Source organism: Anolis sagrei, chromosome 5, assembly GCF_037176765.1.
Source record: "Anolis sagrei isolate rAnoSag1 chromosome 5, rAnoSag1.mat, whole genome shotgun sequence".
In the NCBI taxonomy this organism is placed as follows: domain Eukaryota; kingdom Metazoa; phylum Chordata; class Lepidosauria; order Squamata; family Dactyloidae; genus Anolis; species Anolis sagrei.
The window spans coordinates 118,330,982-118,349,925 of NC_090025.1; the positions used below are offsets into that span (position 1 = coordinate 118,330,982).

The 18,944-nt window shown below is 42.6% G+C and overlaps 1 protein-coding gene across 1 annotated transcript in view; it reads left to right on the forward strand.

The window, feature by feature from the left end:
- The first annotated feature begins 1,506 nt into the window (after positions 1–1,506).
- NWD2 (NACHT and WD repeat domain containing 2) overlaps positions 1,507–18,944 on the forward strand; it is a 78,091-nt gene continuing 60,653 nt past the window's right edge. The window contains exon 1 of the mRNA XM_060777837.2: positions 1,507–2,389. Within this exon, the coding sequence (XP_060633820.2) occupies positions 2,239–2,389 (151 nt within the window). The 5' untranslated portion in view covers positions 1,507–2,238. The remainder of the gene's footprint in view (positions 2,390–18,944) is intronic.

Sequence of the window (18,944 nt, forward strand, 5' to 3'; positions counted from 1 at the left end):
GCTTACAAGAATGGCTAAAATCTAACAAAATTTAAAAGCAATTTAAAACAATTTAAAAACAGCAATATCAAACCTTAAAAGCCTGTCGAAACAGGTATGTCTTACATGCCCTGCGGAAAGCTGGTAAGTCCCGCAAGGCACGGACTTCAGGTGGCAGAGTATTCCAGAGTGATGGTACCACTGCTGTGAAGGCTCTGCGTCTGGTTGCTGTTAGACGCAAGGTCTTGACACTGGGGACTTCCAATAGATCTTGGTCCTCAGAACGGAGGGATCTCTGGGGTTGGTAGGGGTGAGGTGGTCCCTCAGGTACATTGGTCCTAGACCATGCAAGGCCTTAAAGGTGAGTACCATCACTTTGAAAGTGATCCGGTGCTCAATTGGTAACCAATGCAGCTGTAGTAAGATTGGTGTTATGTGGCATCTCATCGGAATTCCCGCAAGAAGCCGAGCAGCTGCATTTTGTACCAACTTGAGCTTCTGGATCACCGACAGAGGAAGGCCAATGTAGAGGGCATATTGAGCATGGTGCAGGCCCGTAGCCAGGATTTCGTTTGGGGGGGGGGGGGCTGAATTTTTTTCAGGGGAGTTTCGGGGGGGCTGAGTTTCGGGGGGGGCTGAGTCTGAGTGAAAGAGGGTCTAGCCTAGCAAACCTTTTGTATCATTACCCCAATACCCCCATGCAGATGGGATATATTGAGTATGGTGATCAGATCATGATATGAATAAACATAACAGTTTAAATAATGCACCAATAAGGCCTTTTCGCGAACCACCATGAGAATTTGGGGGGGGGGCTGAAGCCCCTCAAGCCCCCCCCCCCCCCCGGCTACATGCCTGGCATGGTGATCAGATCATGATATCAATAAACATAACAGTTTAAATAATGTACCAGTAAGGCCTTCTTGCAGACCACCCTGAGAATTGGGGGGGGGGGGGGGCTGAAGCCACACAAGCCCCCCCCCCCCCACGCTACATGCCTGGCCCTCACAGTCAGGAAGTTCTTCCTAATGTTCAGTTGGAATCTCCTTTCTTGTAGTTTGAAGCCATTGTTCCACGTCCTAGTCTCCAGGGCTGTTGAAAACAAGTTCGCTCCCTTCTCCCTATGACTTCCTCTCCCATATTTGAACATGGCTATCATGTCTCCTCTCAGCCTTCTCTTCTTCAGGCTAAACATGTCCAGTTCTTTAAGCTGCTCCTCATAGGGCTTGTTCTCCAGACCCTTGATTTTAGTCACCCTCCTCTGGACACATTCTAATTTCTAGCTTGTCAACATCTCCCTTCAATTGTGGTGCCCAGAATTCAACTGTGGAGCCCAGAATTGGACACAGTATTCCAAGTGTGGTGTAACCAAGGCAGAATAGAGGGGTAACATGACTTCTCTGGATCTAGACACTAGACTCCCATTGATGCAGGAGAACATCCCATTGGCTTTTTTTTCCCGCCACATCACGTTGTCGGCGTAGATGGGGACAGTGTGTGTGTGTGTGTAGGAAGGGAGCTGAGCTGTCAAGCTATTCAGCTCAAACTTTGAGAGAGCGAGTGCAGAGAGATCCTTGGGAGCGCTGCTTTGCTGGGCTGGCCAGAGCCGGCGCGCGCGCGTGTCTGTCTCTCTGTCTGTCTCTGTCTCTCTCTCTCTGTGGGGAACATCCCATCCCTTCAAGAGCGCGGCAAGATCTGCCGCCTGCCTGCTGCTGAGGCATCTGCATCGCCCTCTCTTCTCCCTTCTCCGCTCTTTTCGGGGCTGGGGATGCTCTGCGGCTGGGGGGCAGCCCTTCTTCTCCCCGGCGGAGGCGAGGAACAAGGACAACCTTCCTGAATATTTCATCGCCCCGCCAAACAAAGCCCGCCTTCGCCGTTTCCTCCTGTATTGTCCGAACCGACTGTGAAGGAGAGACAAGGAGAGATGCAAAGGGAGGAGGGGGCTGTGTGGAAGCTATAAAATATCTTGCTGCGAGGGGCTCAAAGCACAACTTCGCCGAGAAGAAGGAGGAGGAGAAGTAGTTCTCTGTGGTTCGGAGTTTCCCCTTCGTTCTGATTGGGTTTGCCGGCCAACCCAGATGAAGTAGCGGCGCATTTGGAGCGGGCTGAGGCTGAGGAGGGGCTGCCATGCCTCCCTGAGGCAAAGCCCGGGCATGCTTTCTCCCGCCTCCGCCTGAAAGCAGCGTCCCCTTGACCTCCAGCCCGGCGGAGGGAGGCGGCCTGGCGGCTCTGGCGGCTTCTTCTCCTTCCTCGGCGGCGATGTGGCCGACGGGGGGCGCGGGCAAGCTGCCCTCCCCGCGGGACTCGGCGCTGCGGCGGGCGGCTTTCTCCGGGAACCTCTCGGCGCTGCCTTCGCACTTGGCGCCCAGCGGGAGGAGCGTGCGGGTCTTCGTCAGCACCAACCCCGAAGGTAAGTCAGCCGAGGAAGGACCCGGCCTCCCTCTCCTTCCCCCCCCCCCCCCCGCCTCACCTTTTGGCGCCAAGGTTGAGCGCCCCTTTCGCTCTTGCTTGACCCAAGCTCCCTTTGCAGCCCAGCCTTAATGGATAGTACAGAGGGCCACCTAGAATACAGACCTCGCAACCACTGAGGATGCCTGCCATAGATGCAGGCGAAACGTCAAGAGAGAATGTGTTGTCAGGAGAGAATGCTTCTGGAACATGTTGCCAACCCAGTGATTCCGGCCATGAAAGCCTTGAACAACACATTCTCTCTTGACATTTTGCCTGCATCTATATCAGGCATCCTCAGAGGTTGTGAGGTCTGTTTGAAACTAGGCAAGTGAGGTTTATATATCTGTGAATGTCCAGGGTGGGAGAAGGAACTCTTTTCTGGATTGCTATGAGTTTTCTGGACTGTATGGAACATGTTCCAGAAGCATTCTCTCCTGACGTGTCGCCCACATCTATGGCAGGCATCCTCACTGGTTGTGAGGTGTGTTGGAAACTAGGCAAGTGAGGTTTATATATCTGTGAATGTCCAGGGTGTGAGAAAAAAACCTCTTGTCTGGGTTGCTGTGAGTTTTCCGGGCTGTATGGAACATGTTCCAGAAGCTGTGAGTTGTCCGGGCTGTATGGCTATGTTCCAGAAGCATTCTCTCCTGACGTTTCGCCCACATCTATGGCAGCATCCTCACTGGTTGTGAGGTCTGTTGGAAACTAGGCAAATTAGCTTTATATATCTGTGGAACGTGAGAAAAAACTCTTTTCTGGATTGCTGTGAGTTTTCCAGGCTGTATGGCCATATTCCAGAAGCATTCTCTTGTGATGTTTTGCCCACATCTATGGCAGGCATCCTCAGAAGTTGTTCGTTGGAAACTAAGCAAGTGAGGTTTATATATCTGTGGAAGGTGAGAAAAAACTCTTGTCTGGGTGGATGTGAGTTTTCCAGGCTGTATGCCTATGTTCCAGAAGCATTCTCTCCTGATGTTTTGCCTGCCTGCATCTATGGTGGATTTCGTCAGAGGTTGTGAGGTCTGTTGGAAACTAAGAAAGTGGGGTTTATATATCTGTGGAATGCCCAGGGTGGGAGAAAGAACTCTTGTCTGGGTTGCTGTGAGTTTTCCAGTCTGTATGGAACATGTTCTAGAAGTATTCTCTCCTGACATTTCGCTCACATATATGGCAGGCATCCTCAGAAGTTGTGTGTTGGAAACTAAGCAAGTGAGATTTATATATCTGTGGAACGTGAGAAAAAAAACTCTTGTCTGCATTGCTGTGAGTTTTCCAGGCTGCATAGCTATGTTCCAGAAGCATTCTCTCCTGACGTTTCGCCTGCATCTATGTCAGGCATCCTCAGAGGTTGTGAGGTGTGTTGGAAACTAGGCAAGTGAGGTTTATTTATCTGTAGAATGCCCAAGGTGAGAGAAACAACTCTTGTCTGGGTTGCTGTGAGTTTTCTGGGCTGTATGGCCATGTTCCAGAAGCATTCTCTCCTGATGTTTTGCCTGCATCTATGAGAGGCATCCTCAGCGGATGTGAGGTCTGTTGGAAACTAAGAAAGGGGTTTATATATTGGAGCAGGTTAAAGCCCTCCTCCCAAAAAACCCTACAAAACCCAGAATTCTGCAAGAGGCTGTCACAGCATTTAAAGCAGTGGTTCTCAACCTTTTTTGACCAGGGACCACTTGACCAGGGACCACTCTCCAACATTAGTACCAAAAGGCTGTATGGCCATGTTCCAGAAGCATTCTCTCCTACCGTTTTGCCTGCATCTATGGCAGGCATCCTCAGAGGTTGTGAGGTGTGTTAGAAACTAGGCAAGTGAGATTTATATATCTGTGAAATGCCCAAGGTGGGAGAAAGAACTCTTGTCTGGGTTGCTGTGAATTTTCTGGGCTGTATGGCCATGTTCTGGAAGCATTCTCTCCTGATGTTTTGCCTGCATCTAAGGCAGGCATCCTCAGTGGTTGTGAAGTCTATTGGAAACTTAAGAAAGTGGGGTTTATATATCTGAGCAGGTTGAAGTCCCCCCCCCCAAAAAAAAACCCCTGCAAACCTCAGAATTATGCAGGAGGCCGTCACAGCATTTAAAGCAGTGGTTCCCAAACTTTTTTGACCAGGGACCACTTTGACCAGGGACCATTCTTCAACATTAGTACCAAAAGGGTAACAAATCAGTTTTTGGTCAACTTTAGATTCAGTTTGATTATTTGGGGTGCTGATTCAGAATATTGCATTGGATAGACCACATCAGTTCTAGTTTCTGATGCAGAACATATGCCATCTGTTCACCCACAAAAAACCATATTTAATAAGCCTCGGCACTATAAGAGGGTTTCACAAGACCAGTTGCTCTTGTTGACATGGTTTAGTAATGGTGAGGCCATAGACCCTATTTTAGTTCTTGTGGACCACTGATTTAAAGTAATCTACACCTTAGTTACATCTCTGATGGATCACTGCAATCCACTCTATGTGTGGCACTCAGAAACTGCAACTAGTACAAAGATTGGCAGCCAGGCTCTTAGCAGGAGCCAATTACAGGGAGCATACCAATAAAGCAACAGCTCTACTGTTTCCGGGCCCTATTCAAAGTGCATGTTATGACCAACAAAGCATGACACAATTCGGGCCCAGCCTATTTGCATGACTGCATCTCCCCCTATGAAACTGTCAAGGCCCTGAGATCAGTTAGAGCAGCCCTTCTCACAGTTCCAGCCCTGTCACAAGTGTGGCTGGTGGGAACAAGAGAAAGGGCCTTCTCAGTGGTGGCCCCTGGCTTTGGAAGGAGATCAGACTAGCTCCCACACTTATGAGCTTCAGAAAAGAACTGAAATCATGGCTCTGGAAACAGGCTTTTGATAACAGTGAATTGTAATTTGTACAATAAAGGACTCAAATTGAATTAAATTTTAACTGAATTTTATAGCTTTTGTCAAGTAAAGCTTACTCTGGGATGCCTTCATTGTATTACTGGATATAATTAGTAACTATTTTAATTATGGTTTATATTTTGAATTATATTTAATATGTTTTGTGATTTATTTTCTTCTCATGTTTTACTCTATCATTTGTCTTAATTTCTAATGTATTTCATGTTCATCATTATTTTTGTATTACGTTTTTTGTTGTAAGCTGCTCCAAGTCCCCTAGGGAGAGGGGGCGGGATATAAATAAAGTTTTATTTTATTAAAGTGGATAAATGCTCAAGTGTGATGAGGCCATTAGAACTATAGCATTCAAAGAGACTGCCTGGCAGTCCAACCCCCTGCCATGCAGGAAGAGAACGACCAAAGCACCCTGACAGAGAGCCATCCAGCCTCTGTTTAAATATCTCCAAAGGAGGAGTGTCCACTACACTCCAAGGCAGAGAGTTCCACTCTTGAATAGATCTCAGTCAGGAAGTTCTTCCTAATGTTCAAGTGGAATCTCCTTTCCTGTAATTTGAAACCATTGCTCCGAGTCCTAGTCTCCAAAGCAGCAGAAAACAAGCCTACTCCGTCTTCCTTGTGGCATCATTCACATATTTATACATGGTGATCATGGCTCCTCTCATCCTTCTCTTCTGCAAGCTAAACAGGTTCAGCTCTTTAAGGCACTCCTCATAGGGCTTGTTCTCCAGACCCTACCTTATGAGATTTGTGGCTCTGAAGTTGGGGAAAGGTTAAAGGCATCATGTTCATAAGCCTTATATCTAAACTCAAACCCCACTATCATGACTAAAACAGAACAAATGGCAGCTTTCCAGATGTTATTGTATCCCAACTCCCTTCAGCTCTAGCCATGATGCATAATGATGAGGAATATAGGAATTGTACTCCAGCACCTGAAGGGTCACTATAAATTACATGGCAGGCCAGATTCAACTTGCAGGCCTTGAGCTTGTGTTCTAAGGGTAAGTGAAGCCTGAACTTGGCAAGTGTAGTTCTGTGTGTCCCCAAAGCCTCCAACAATAGGAAATATTTAATAAACTAATATTTTATATTTTTAATATTTTGACGGTGTGTGTATAGAAAGTGGTCACCAACATACAGAGATGTTTAGGCAAACATTTTGTAAAATTTTGTAAATAAAAGTACATTTCAGCTGGAATTTCCCATTTCCTCTATGTATGGCAGTTTTGAGAACACCCTGTAGATTCATTTTGTTTCCTTTCTTTGTTGGAAAAACACATTCCTTCACCTTCACCAAATGCTGGCCTGAAGAAGCAACTGACTTCACTTCTGTCTCTCTGGAAGAGCGCAGATATCTTAGCAAACTACAACTCCCAGGATTCCATAACATTGAGCCATGACACTGGCAGTTAGTGGTGTCAAATTGCATTAATTCTGCAGTTTGTGTGTTTGGCATGAAATACTGGCCTCCATTCTGCTGTAAACATAATGCCACAAATGCATAAAACTAGTCAGTGTTTGTGCTTTACTGTCCTATCATGGATGGAGCTTTAAAAGCATATCTTCCTCCAACAGTACATCTTTAGCTATGATTTTCTGGCTCATCTAGAAGCGCTTCAATTACAGAAGTGGAATACTTTTCCTCTTTCTGATTTGTCTTGCAATTGCCCCCTACATTATTGAATGTGGATTGACATCTTCCATTTGGGATTACAGGGAGCCCTCAGGGTTTGGTTCCTGGACTTCCAGTGGATACCAAAATTCTTGGATGCACGTTTTCCATTATAAACAATAGCATAATAAAATGATATATCTTATATAAAATGGCAAAATCAAACTTTACTTTTTGGAATTTTTAAAAGCCATGGATGCAAAATTTGTGAGATTCTTGTAAGTTTTTCCCTTTTAAAGACTTTGCTAATAATTAGAGAGTTTCTTGGATTATATATATACCAAATTCCAGGTATCTAGCACAGTGCAAGGCATCCTAACCATTGCCCTTCCATTAAGTCGGTCAGTAAGTGAGGCAATCATTAGAACTGGAGCAAATTGCCATTTGGGACTTTTGTAGTAGAAGTTAAATAGCTTGTTTCACAGTCCTGCTTTCCCACTTATGTTGGTGAGTTCTTGCTAAAGTGAGAATCCCATATATCTTGCATATTCTATCTATTTACTAGTATTATTTTGCAGTCTAGCCTCTTTCCATAAAGATTAAGTGCATTCATTCTGTATTTGAAAGGAGAGTTCTGATGATCATTACAATTCATTTAGAATAATATAATCTGGAAGGAACCGCAAGACCATATAGTCCAACCCCTTTGACAAAGCCGAAATTCAGACTGAAGCACTCCAAAGAGATATCTATCTTATCAAACTAACCTAAAATGAATATACCAGTTAATATTCCATTTCTGGTTGTGATCAACAGGCGTCATCTTTTATTTACTTCTGCCTTGACTGAAACAAATTGCTAAATGATATTACCACCCACACTGGCTGGCGGAAGCAATTCCTGCTTTTCTCTTCTTTTGTTGCTACGTTAATTCCCCTACATTGATACATAGCAGGAGGTGAGCCCTCTAGAAACCAAAGGCCTGCAAACCTTCTGTCTTAGTACTTCGTGTCCCAGGAAATACTTGCTTCCAGCTTGTGACGTGCAGGAAGAGCAGTGGAAGATGAATGGGAGATGCTTATAGTTTCTTTGACAAAGCTTCCTTGAGGCTTGTACGTGGAGCATCTGTACTTTTCATGGCAGCTGTACATTGCTGCTGGAAGTCTCCAGACTTAGCTGAGTTAGCAGCTCCACTAGAGGCAGTACCATAGCCAGGATTTTGATTCGGGGGGGGGGGGGGGGCGTTGAGTCTGAGTGAGAGAGGATCTACCCTTGCAAACCTTTTGTATCGTTACCCCAATACCCCCATGCATATGGGATATATTGAGCATGGTGATCAGATCATGATATGAATAAACATAATAGTTTAAATAATGTTCCAGTAAGGCCTGGAGGAAAGATTTTTCAATTGACAGTTTGGTCCAAGCTCATCAAACCATTAGATAAAGCTATCTAAATTAGGGATACAGGATCATAATTGGAAACCTTTGAAAGGATTTATCATTGTGTTGTCAGTAGCTGTATCTTCACAGCTGAAAAATTCAGAGATGTAGACTCACAGATAAAACATAGGCATCATTTAACAAGCATAGTACATTCAAAGCTTTTGAAAATGCAAGATAAAGTAAGGTTGGTGGTTAATTCAAGAACATTTATTTGCTCACCCATCTGTCTTTTAATCAATTAACAAAATGGTTATATTTGAATACATTTTTTTACTACCAGTATATCAATCTATCATATATATGCATGTACAAGTTGGAGGCAGAATTCAGGGGCCAAAATTATGGATTTTTATGTGATTCTTGGATAACTTGAGTGTCATTCCACAGAGAAGGCAAAACGCCAGTGCTGCCTCAGGGCCAGTGACCCATGAATAAATTCACCTAGATTTTTGGAGTTGATTTTTGATGAAATATTATAAATATATACATGAATATATACAGTAGGCACCCTTTTCACTAATAAAAAATATTTACTCATAAAAGTTGTTATTTTTACAAGAAAAAACCCACATTTATTATTTTCATTGTCACTCTCTATATTAGTAACACACCCAAATGCAATAACCTCCAAAAAAAAGTCTGCTTTAATTCAAGCTTCACCAGTTAAAGTGCCTTCCACCCATACTGATTATTCTGTTGGTTTTATTATGTGTTAATATCACTAACATAGTTTTCTGGGGATGTGGTGTATTTGTTGTAAGGGAGATATATAAGAGGAAAATATATGAAATGTAAAGAAAGACACAACCTCTCAACCAATATGGAAAATGAAACTTCAGCAGCCATTTTTTTCTTATTCCAGCACAGCAAGCTGCATCTTAATTGCTTCCTTCCTACACATAAGTTTTTTTCCTCGTTTACATCTGCTCATACTATAGAAAAAAATAGAGAAACGTGTGCCCCATATTTTGAGTTAGAGTTACAAGTGATGGCTAGGTTTGAAAATAATGGAGACTGCTGGATTAATTAAGTAAAGCTTTAACTGATCACCAGATGCATTGAATAGTTTCTTACCCTAGTCAAAGATGAAAAGGATCAACAAATAACTAATGTTTCTAAACCAATATTGAGTCCCCCTAGGGGTGAGAAAAATGGTATATAAATGCTGTAAATAAATAATAAATATTAAATAGATTACCACTTTAAAATTACAAAATAGTCCAAGTTTTGAAAGCAAATCTGCTAGGTGAGACCTCTAAGAAAACAGTACAGTGTTCAAATTATCTGCTGCCTGCCAAAGCTGGTCTTTGAATGGCCAGTTTCATACGTAATGCTAACTCTTGCAAGGTCATGAAAAAGAGATTAGCATCATCTGCCTCCTCAATAACAGCAGTATTATTTCACTTACCATGTTTATTGTTATATCTCAAAAGTTGTGTCATGTTGAAAAAACCTAGGATCACATTGTTTCATGATTCTGTCATGTTAAACCATAATTTACTCTAACCATGGCTTGTAATGCAAAGCAATAAATAGATTATCCATTCTCATCCTTGTCTACTATCATCCTTACAGATGTAAGGGAGCATGCAAAAACAATACTTATGGATGTTAATTCACATATATCCAGTGGGCTTCTGAGTTGTGCTATTGGTACATCTATTCATTAATGGCTACTTCATTATCAGTAGCTCAGGTCTCCAAGACCACAAGCAGACATATTTTCCATTTCTGCCTCTTATGGTACGTTATTTTAATTAACGATGTCAGAGATTGGACTTCTTTGCATGCAGAATATACATTCTGTGATAGAGCTTGATAGTTCCACAATGTTCTTTGGGACATTTTAAGTGAAAGGAAGCATCTTGCCTTCATCTGCTATTCAGCAGCCTCTCTCTAAATTATCTTCTATACAAAAGAAAATCTCATTAGTGCAACTGATAGCTGAAATTACTTAAAACGATAATGCAGTAGGTCATGGTTAGCAAAGATCATGAGATTTGATCAACGGAAGGCTGATCTCTTTGCATGCTGTCTTGGGATAATATTTCCATCTTAAGGATAGCAATATTTTCATCTTAAGGTCTTTGGTTCTGTAACCTCTACTTCCTAGAGCATATCCTCCCCCAAAATTATGTAAAGAGAGTTGGAACATCCTACTGAATGGGGTAGACTGTGCTTTGAGAAGAGGTGGACCCTGAAATTGGATAGGGTTGCCTCATGTAAGAAGAACTATGCTTGTAGATGGTGCCCTTGGGTCAATCTGTACAGTAGAATTAAACACCACTTTGACTTCCATGGTTCAATGCCATTCTTTAGCCTTCTCTGCCAAAGTACAACACCCATGATTCCATAATATTGAACCATAGCAGTTAAAGTGGTGCTAAACTGCACTAAATCTACAGTGCAGCCGCATCCTCAGTCTACTTAAGGATTTCCTTCCCACTTGTGTCACCAACTATCCTATTCAGCAGGGACCTCCATCCCTCAGAGCAGCATTTCCCTGGAGCTGGATGGCCTGCCTTGAGAAGCAGAGGAAATGACCTTCCATTTGATTAGTTTATCTTTTGTAAATTTAGGTCAAACCCAGTGTTTTTAAAACTGATTTTAAACTGTTGTTAAAATCAGTTTTGTTTGAAGCATAATAAGCAGCTCAAAGGTATTTTCAAGGCTGCCAGTCAAATCAACAGTAAATTGCTTGACTTGAATTACTTGGCAACTCAAATGTTTCACAGATTTTTCCCTCAAGCTATTTTCCTGTTAGGCATACTAACTGTATTGAAATGTACAATTAGTTCGTAAATTCAGAAGTATTCTGTGTAATTATAATGACACTGCTTACAAGGAAAACTCTTGAAATAATCAATGCAAAATTTAAGTTGGATCAGTTGTATCTAGCAGTAACAAATGAAGCTTCTTTGATGAGTCAGATAACTATTGGTCTGTCTAGCCCAGTATTGTGTATGCCAGCTGACGGTTGTTGTCCTGGATAGCATGCACTGGCATTTCACATCCAATGCCAAATAGTATTTTCCCAGAGAGAATGGGGTGCTTTCTCACATATAGGCATGTGAGCCATTACTGAGCTGAACTCCCTATTCCCCTCCAGATAATAGTGAAGCGTTGGCGACAATAATGTTTCACTGTGACATCAGTGTTGCCTCTTCCCAGTACTGAGATGGCTTCAGGAGAAAAGATTCAAGGCTGCAACTCCCCACCCCCAACACACACACACACACACACACACACACTATAATCTTTTTTAAAAATATAAATTGTCCCCTTCAAGGAAAGTCCCATATCAAGTTTCCATCTTTTTTGATACATCAAGGAATGGTCAATTTTAGACTGAAGAGGGTTTAGTGATTTGCATTATCAGTTTAAACTTCAGAAATGACCTTAAGACAAAAGTGAGCCAAATTAGATGCTGAGGGGGAAAATGGTTAAAGAAGCCTAAATGGCACAACACTTTTAAGCTGTTTTAAACAATTCTTGTAGTGATACTAAATTCATTGTTTAAGATTCAGGTTTTTGTGGATAACTACTATAGTTAAAACTGTTGGCAAATACTACAGTTCTCCCTGTGTTGGTTTAGAACATGCAGGTATTTTGGACTCATCAACCCCAATCCAAAACACCTGGAGGGCCAAAATCCAAAATACCTGGAGGGCCAAAGTTTGCCCACGTCTGCTTTAGAGGAATAATGACTTTGCTTTGTCATTGAACTTTCATAAGGAATGTGTACCTGAATACATTACAAACTACTGTGCAGTTTTATACATGTTTTGCTAGGACTAAACATGATTGAATTCAGTTGGGCTTATTATGAGCAACTTAATATATAATTAACACAACAATTCTAAGAATGTGAGCAGATTCCTAGTCTTTATGTTAATGACTTCAAATTGTAGTTTTATTCAAATGCATACTCATTTTTACAAAATCTCAATTTATTCTTTGGCATGGTCCCATTCCTGGCATGTTTCAGATCCCTCTATAGGAAGTCCCTGAGTTACGAACATCTGACTCATAGTTAAGAATGGGGGTGAGATGACAGGGAGATAAATCTACCCCAAAGAAGGGAAACTTACCCCTGAAAGAGTTATTATGGGGGGAAAATGTCTCCACTGAACTTTATCCCCAATCTTGTTTTCACAACAAAACTTTTTTTCAAAATCCAATTATCACAGGGACAGAAAGTGAGGTGAAATCTTCTGAACGGAGACACAGACAGCAAAACAAATACCACAGGGGTGTTAACCGTTTCCTATGCTATCAAAAGCACACACCCCCTCTCTATACACACACACACACACACACACACACACACATTAAAATGTACCTGACTTTCATACAAATTCAACTTAAGTTCTGACTTTCATACAAATTCAACTTAAGAACAAACCTACAAAACCTATTTTGTTTGTAACTTGGGGACTGCCTGTATTCCAAAACTTCAATAAAATGAAGTTGCCTAGCATTACTAGCATGTAGATATAATATATAGTGTGTCTAAAAGCACTCTCTCATTTACTTTAGTAAAATACATTGTTTATGTTTTTGAATATTAATTACATAGTCTTATGGTTTTATCCTAGTAGGTGGTGCTAACTACCCTTTCATCTGAAAAGGAGAAGGATTTGTCAGCAAAGGGCATCCTGCCACTGTAATCAGTAATTTGCACAAGCATATAGTAAATTTAGGTAATTGGTTTTCCAGTTCAATTTTAAGTAGTGTCTCTGAATATTTTCATGACTTGTTTTGCCCAAGGTGCTTAGCTCTGATCCAACAAAACACTCCGGGTGATGTGTACTGACTATAAATGGGACTTCAGCTGGAGCGATATATGGTGAAGAAGTTCTGGAGAAGTGATGAGTAATGTCAAGATGGCTCATGGTTAGTTATATTTTAAATTAGGCATTACTGTAGTGCTTTGGCTCAGTTAGCATTTGGCCCTCAAACTTTTTGTATGCAGATTGTGGTGAAATATTTACTAGGGAGCTTCACAGAAGATCTGTGTAACAATAAATAAATGTCATAGCTTGGGTTATAGAGCTAGGTGGGAAATATACAATCAATATTTCCACAGCATAAGGCACTATGATTCAGTGAATAATGAAACCAAACACAATATTACCAATGAGTAATTAAAGACAAGCATTAAATATGCAAAAAAATTAGGCAAGAAGAAAATAATTGGATATAATAAATATCCATGATAGCGCAGTAGACTCTTTCAAACCTGGGATCTGCCTTTTATCTCCAACTTTTACTATAGAATTCACTTTAATTTTCTTTTAACCATGTCTGCCCGCCTCCTTCTATATGGGTCCTGGTTGTGACCTTTTTCTAGTTTTCTCTCATTATAACCAAATCCTGGGGCTTCCTTTTTCACAAAAAGAAGGATGAAGGAATGAAGATAGAAAGGAATAAATGTGGTGGAGGTTCCTTCTTTGGAGGCTTTTAAATAGAGGCTGGATGGCTATCTGTCAGGGTGCTTTGAATGCAGTTTTCCTGCTTCTTGGCATGGGGTTAGACTTAATGGCCCACAAGATCTCTTCCAACTCTATGATTCTATGATTCTTTGCTTTTATGAACTGTATAAGCATACAATAAAGTTTGAGCCACCAGTTTAAAACACTTCTGATTTGCTTCCTCGTTGTAATTTTGTCCAGTATAATGTAGCCTCAGTGAAGTGAGGAGAGCAGTCAATTTTCAAGTAGGCTTTTGGGAAATGAATAATATAAAGCAGTTGCAGTGGAATGGGTCTAAAATACTCTTTGCCCAGAGACAAAGGAGGCCCACCCTCACCTAGAATGCTATCATTTAATTCCTCAAAAATGATTGTATTATAATATTATTAAAATAGTAAATTTTAGTTGCACACAGTAATAATATTGGAACTCCTATTATATTTTCATTAACTTTTTAAAAATATTGTCTTAAGGGTGCCCACTTGCCATTGGGCAAGCTTCCAGTCTTGCCAGTTTTCCACTGGTGGCCATACCTTATCTCGAGTAGATCATTACATTTTCCAGTGCAGGGAAAAAAGAAGAAACAGTATATTTGGTCCAAGACATTAGAAAAAACTCCAAATCAGGACCATGCATGTCTGCACTGTGCGACACCAAACTGATCCAATGGCTAGATGTAGTCTGCATGCCACCAAGGTACCGAACCCACTGGACAGCCACCCTTACCTTCCTCCTCAAAGTTCCAGAAAGAGCTGCTGGAAAAGTCAATAAGGCATGTAAAGGCAAGATTTGCAGGTTTGTATAGGAATCCATTATGCAGCAAGAATGATCTAATTCCAAGTTGGATTCAGAAAGAGAAGAGGTAGCAGAGATCATATATTAGTTAATGAAATGAAATAACAAATCAGGAGAAAGTCAGATTGATAGATTACAGCAAAGGCTTTGACTATATAATTTTTAAATTGATTTTTAAAAAAGAAATGGTCTATAAAATAGGAATGCCTCATTTGACTGCCCCAGTAAACAATTTATACTTGGGACAAAAGATAATTATCAAGACAGAATGTGAAGAAATGGAATGGTTTTTATTTGGCAATGGGTCAATCTATGGAGTACTCTAAAAGCATTGATAGTGCAAAAATATTTGATTATCATGACTAAGAGTATGGAGAAGCAGAATGGTTCTCAGTTGGCAATGAGGTAAGTCAGAGATACATTTTGTAACCTTAATCGCTGAATTTATGAATATATTTTTGGGGAAAACAAGATTAGATTTGCAGAAAGAAAGCATGAGAAATATCATTCCAAGATGTTTGGTCCTATTGCTCTGATCAAATAACACGTTCTTCCATTCTCTGCATGAAAGCACTCAGTAATATTTTTTGTCAGTTCTGCTGGTGCACAACAATGTAAACATTGTACAACAAAAAATTTAGCTTGTAGGGTAGCAAAGGCTGAAGTCACACATGCACTTACCTGGATGGAAGCCTTATTGAACTAAGTAGTATTTATTTAGGATTAAGCTGAAAATCACTTTATTTTGAGTATTTTCTGACTGTCAGCTAAGCAGTGTGGACAGAGGCGGCCCTAGGTAATTTTCAATGGTAAGCAAACAGTATTTTGGCGCCCCCCCCCTCCCCCAAAACCAATCACTATCTATCTATCTATCTATCTATCTATCTATCTATGGGGGCATGGACAAATTTTGGCCCTCCAGGTATTTAGGACTTCCTACTGGCTGTTTGGAATTGTGGGAATTGAAGTCCAAAACACATGGAGGGCTGAAGTTGGCCCATGCCAGCCATACATACACACACACACACACACTAGTCATCCCCTGCCACGCGTTGCTGTGATCCAGTCTAGTGATCTTGAAAAGAAAGTAATAAGAAAGTTGGTTTCTAATATATGTAATTTCTTAATGCTTGTGGGTAAATAGTATTTCTTGTTGTTTCTTTGTCAGTGTTGATGTAGTTCCAACACAAAATACTGAAGGGATTTGGGGAAAATAGACTCTGATACTGGAGGGGTTTTGGGGAAACATGTACAATAATTTAGATTTGCAGTACCTTCAGTCACTTCCGTTCATGAAGAAACCTCCTTGCCGCCCTGAGAGGGGTGATGGCACAGCTGCCTGGAGAGGCACTTGCAATGCTGCCCCTCTTCACACAGGAGAAGAGGCCCTGTGCTCCATCGGCTCCTGGGTATGCGCTTTGCATTCTCTTCCCCCACACGCTTTGCAACTCCGGGAGAGGGACACGCGCCGGCATTACCAGGCGCACGGAAAAAGAGCCCTCATGCAGGGAGCATGCTCTCCCTCCATCCTTCCCTCACAAGTGCGCACGTTGTCCTCCTCTCCTCCTCCTCCTTGCAGGCCAAGGGAGACAACAACGCCAGTGTGCATCCTTCTCCCAGCGTTAGGAAGTGCATGGAGAAGGAGGGCGATGCAGGGCGCACATTTCCTAATGCCGAGAGAGGGATGCGCAGCGGCATGGCCGGGCACGTGGGAAAAGAGGCCTCGTGCATGCCTCTTTTGTGTTTCATCTTGGGTGCTATCTTTGAAATGTGTCATTGTGTATGTAAACAGCTATCCCATGATCCCAAACATTTTTATTTATTTACAGTATTTGTATACCGCTTTTCTCACCCTCAGGAGGACTCAAAGTGATTTACACACTTCTAGTTCAAAGCACTTTGGATCAGGGATACTCAACCTGTATTACATTACAAACTGCTAGGTATTGTGGGAGTTGAAGTCCGAAACACCTGGAGGGCTGAAGTTTGCTCTTGCATGTGCTTGACCCAGAAGCAGATGAAGAGCCCTCCTTCCATCCAACTGCCACTGCTTTGGCCTTGGAGAAACAGGTGGCATGTGAAGCCATGGAGCCCTTCCAGACAGGCCCTATGCCGCATTATCACAGGGTGTTTACGCCCTACACCACTGGAAAAATTATACTGCCTAGCCGGTATTGCGCCACCTGACATCCGCCGGGAAGTGGCGGCCAATAGTGAAAGGACCAAGGCAGAGACATCTCCAGCTCATCCTCTGTTTGGGTATCAGCCAGCACGTCAACGACTTAAATCTAGAAATAGTTTTCTAAGATCTACAGAGACACTCGCTGGAACACCTCAGCAAGCGAGAGTCCAAAAGTGGCAGCCTCAAACCCAGCACCTCAGCCCATGGCTGATACCAGATGAGAGACTCCCCCCTGGACACACAGAGGACTGGGCGACTTGGAAGGCGCTGAACAGACTGCGCTCGGACACCACGAGATGCAGAGCCAACCTTCAGAAATGGGGCCACAAAGTGGAATCCTCGACGTGCGAGTGTGGAGAGGAGCAAACCACTGACCACCTGCTGCAATGAACCCTGAGCCCTGCCACATGCACAAGGGTATAAATAAACATAATAATGTGTTGTGGAAGGCTTTCATGGCCAGAATCACTGAGTTGCTGTGAGTTTTCTGGGCTGTATGGCCATGTTCCAGAAGCATTCTCTCCTGACATTTCCCCCACATCTATGGCAGGCAACCTCAGAGGAACAAAATCTGGCTACCAGTACCCTCTAAAATAACCCTCTAAAATCAGAACAATAAATAAAGAGCAACACTAAAAAAGGGGGGGGGGAAATTCCTGACATGAAGCAATCAGGGCCAGTTAACCGCTCCCAACAAAGGATTCCTGGGCAGCAACTAGCTCGGCTTCGAAGCTGCAAGGCCATTAAATACTCATCAAGATGACCAATTGCAACATTCACACTTACCTCAAGCAGACATGAGTTCTTTTTCCCACCCTGGACATTCCACAGATATACAAACTCCACTTGCCTAGTTACAAACAGACCTCACAGCCTCTTGAGGATGCCTGCCATAGATGTGGGTGAAACATCAGGTGAGAATGCTTCACCAAGCACCAAAGAGCATTCTGAACTCCACCAATAATAGAACTGAACCAAACTTGGCATACAGGACTTCCATGACTAACAGAAAATACTGGAGAGGGGGTTGGGAAAAATAGACCCTGACATTTGGGAATTGCAGTTTACCAAGCACCAAAGAACATTCTGAGCTCCACCAACAATAGAATTGAACCAAGCTTGGCATATAGGACTTCCATTACCAAATACTAGAGGGGTTTGGGGGAGGCATGTACAAAAGATGACATTTGCAGTACCTTTTGACCAGGCCTCCTTGCTGCCCTGAGAGGGGTCCAGGCTCAGCTGCAGGGAAGGAAAGGGAAAGCGAAAGAGCCTGGCTGGCTGCCTCCCTCCCTCCTGGCAGCACGTGGAGGGAGGGAGGGAGGACTTCCCTCTTGCCTAGTGGGCGGGGCCTGCGCTTCTCCATTAGAAGGCTGTGGAGGGCGCATGGGGCCTGCAGGAGGAGGCGTGGCCTAAGGACAGAACAGCGCCCCCTGGCAAAAAAAGTATTCCGCCACCGCTTACTTCGAGTAATGGACGGGCCGCCCCTGAGTGTGGACCATTCGTTTCCTCCTAATCCACAATTCAGTTATGCCCAGTCACATTTGGGCTGTTTAACTCTTTACATGCCTATTTATGAACTAGTTGCTTGTGTACAGAGAATTAAATAGAAACCTATTAATTTCATTATTACTCTTTCATTTCAAAGGAGATAATTAAACATTTGTAAAGATGACATGAGAGTTCACACACTTACTTGAGAGTAAATCCCACAGTGGGATTAACTATTGGTAGGCATTCAGAGGATTGGCTGCCTTGAGGCCCTGTCGAAGGCGGGCAAAGTAGCCATTTTCCAATCAGAGTTTAGACTTTTTGACTCTAGCTACCCAAATCCCTCGGAGTTCTTGGGGAAGTACTTTTTAACTGCATTGGAAATCCCTGGAAATTTCAAAAGTTATAGTCAGGAAAATTATCTTCGATCCCTTTCCACATTTTGCTTCAGATTGAAGTGTGTTTTCCCTTAGAGAGAGAAATATCAGTCAGGCATCTTTAACCATAAACTACAGCTCATCATGAGAGGCAAAAGTATGTTGTGGTTTTTGGAATCCAGCCACTTTGTGTTGCTTTCCAAAACGTAATTCCCAAGTGTGGATTTGTAAACTCCCATGTAATGTATAATGGAAG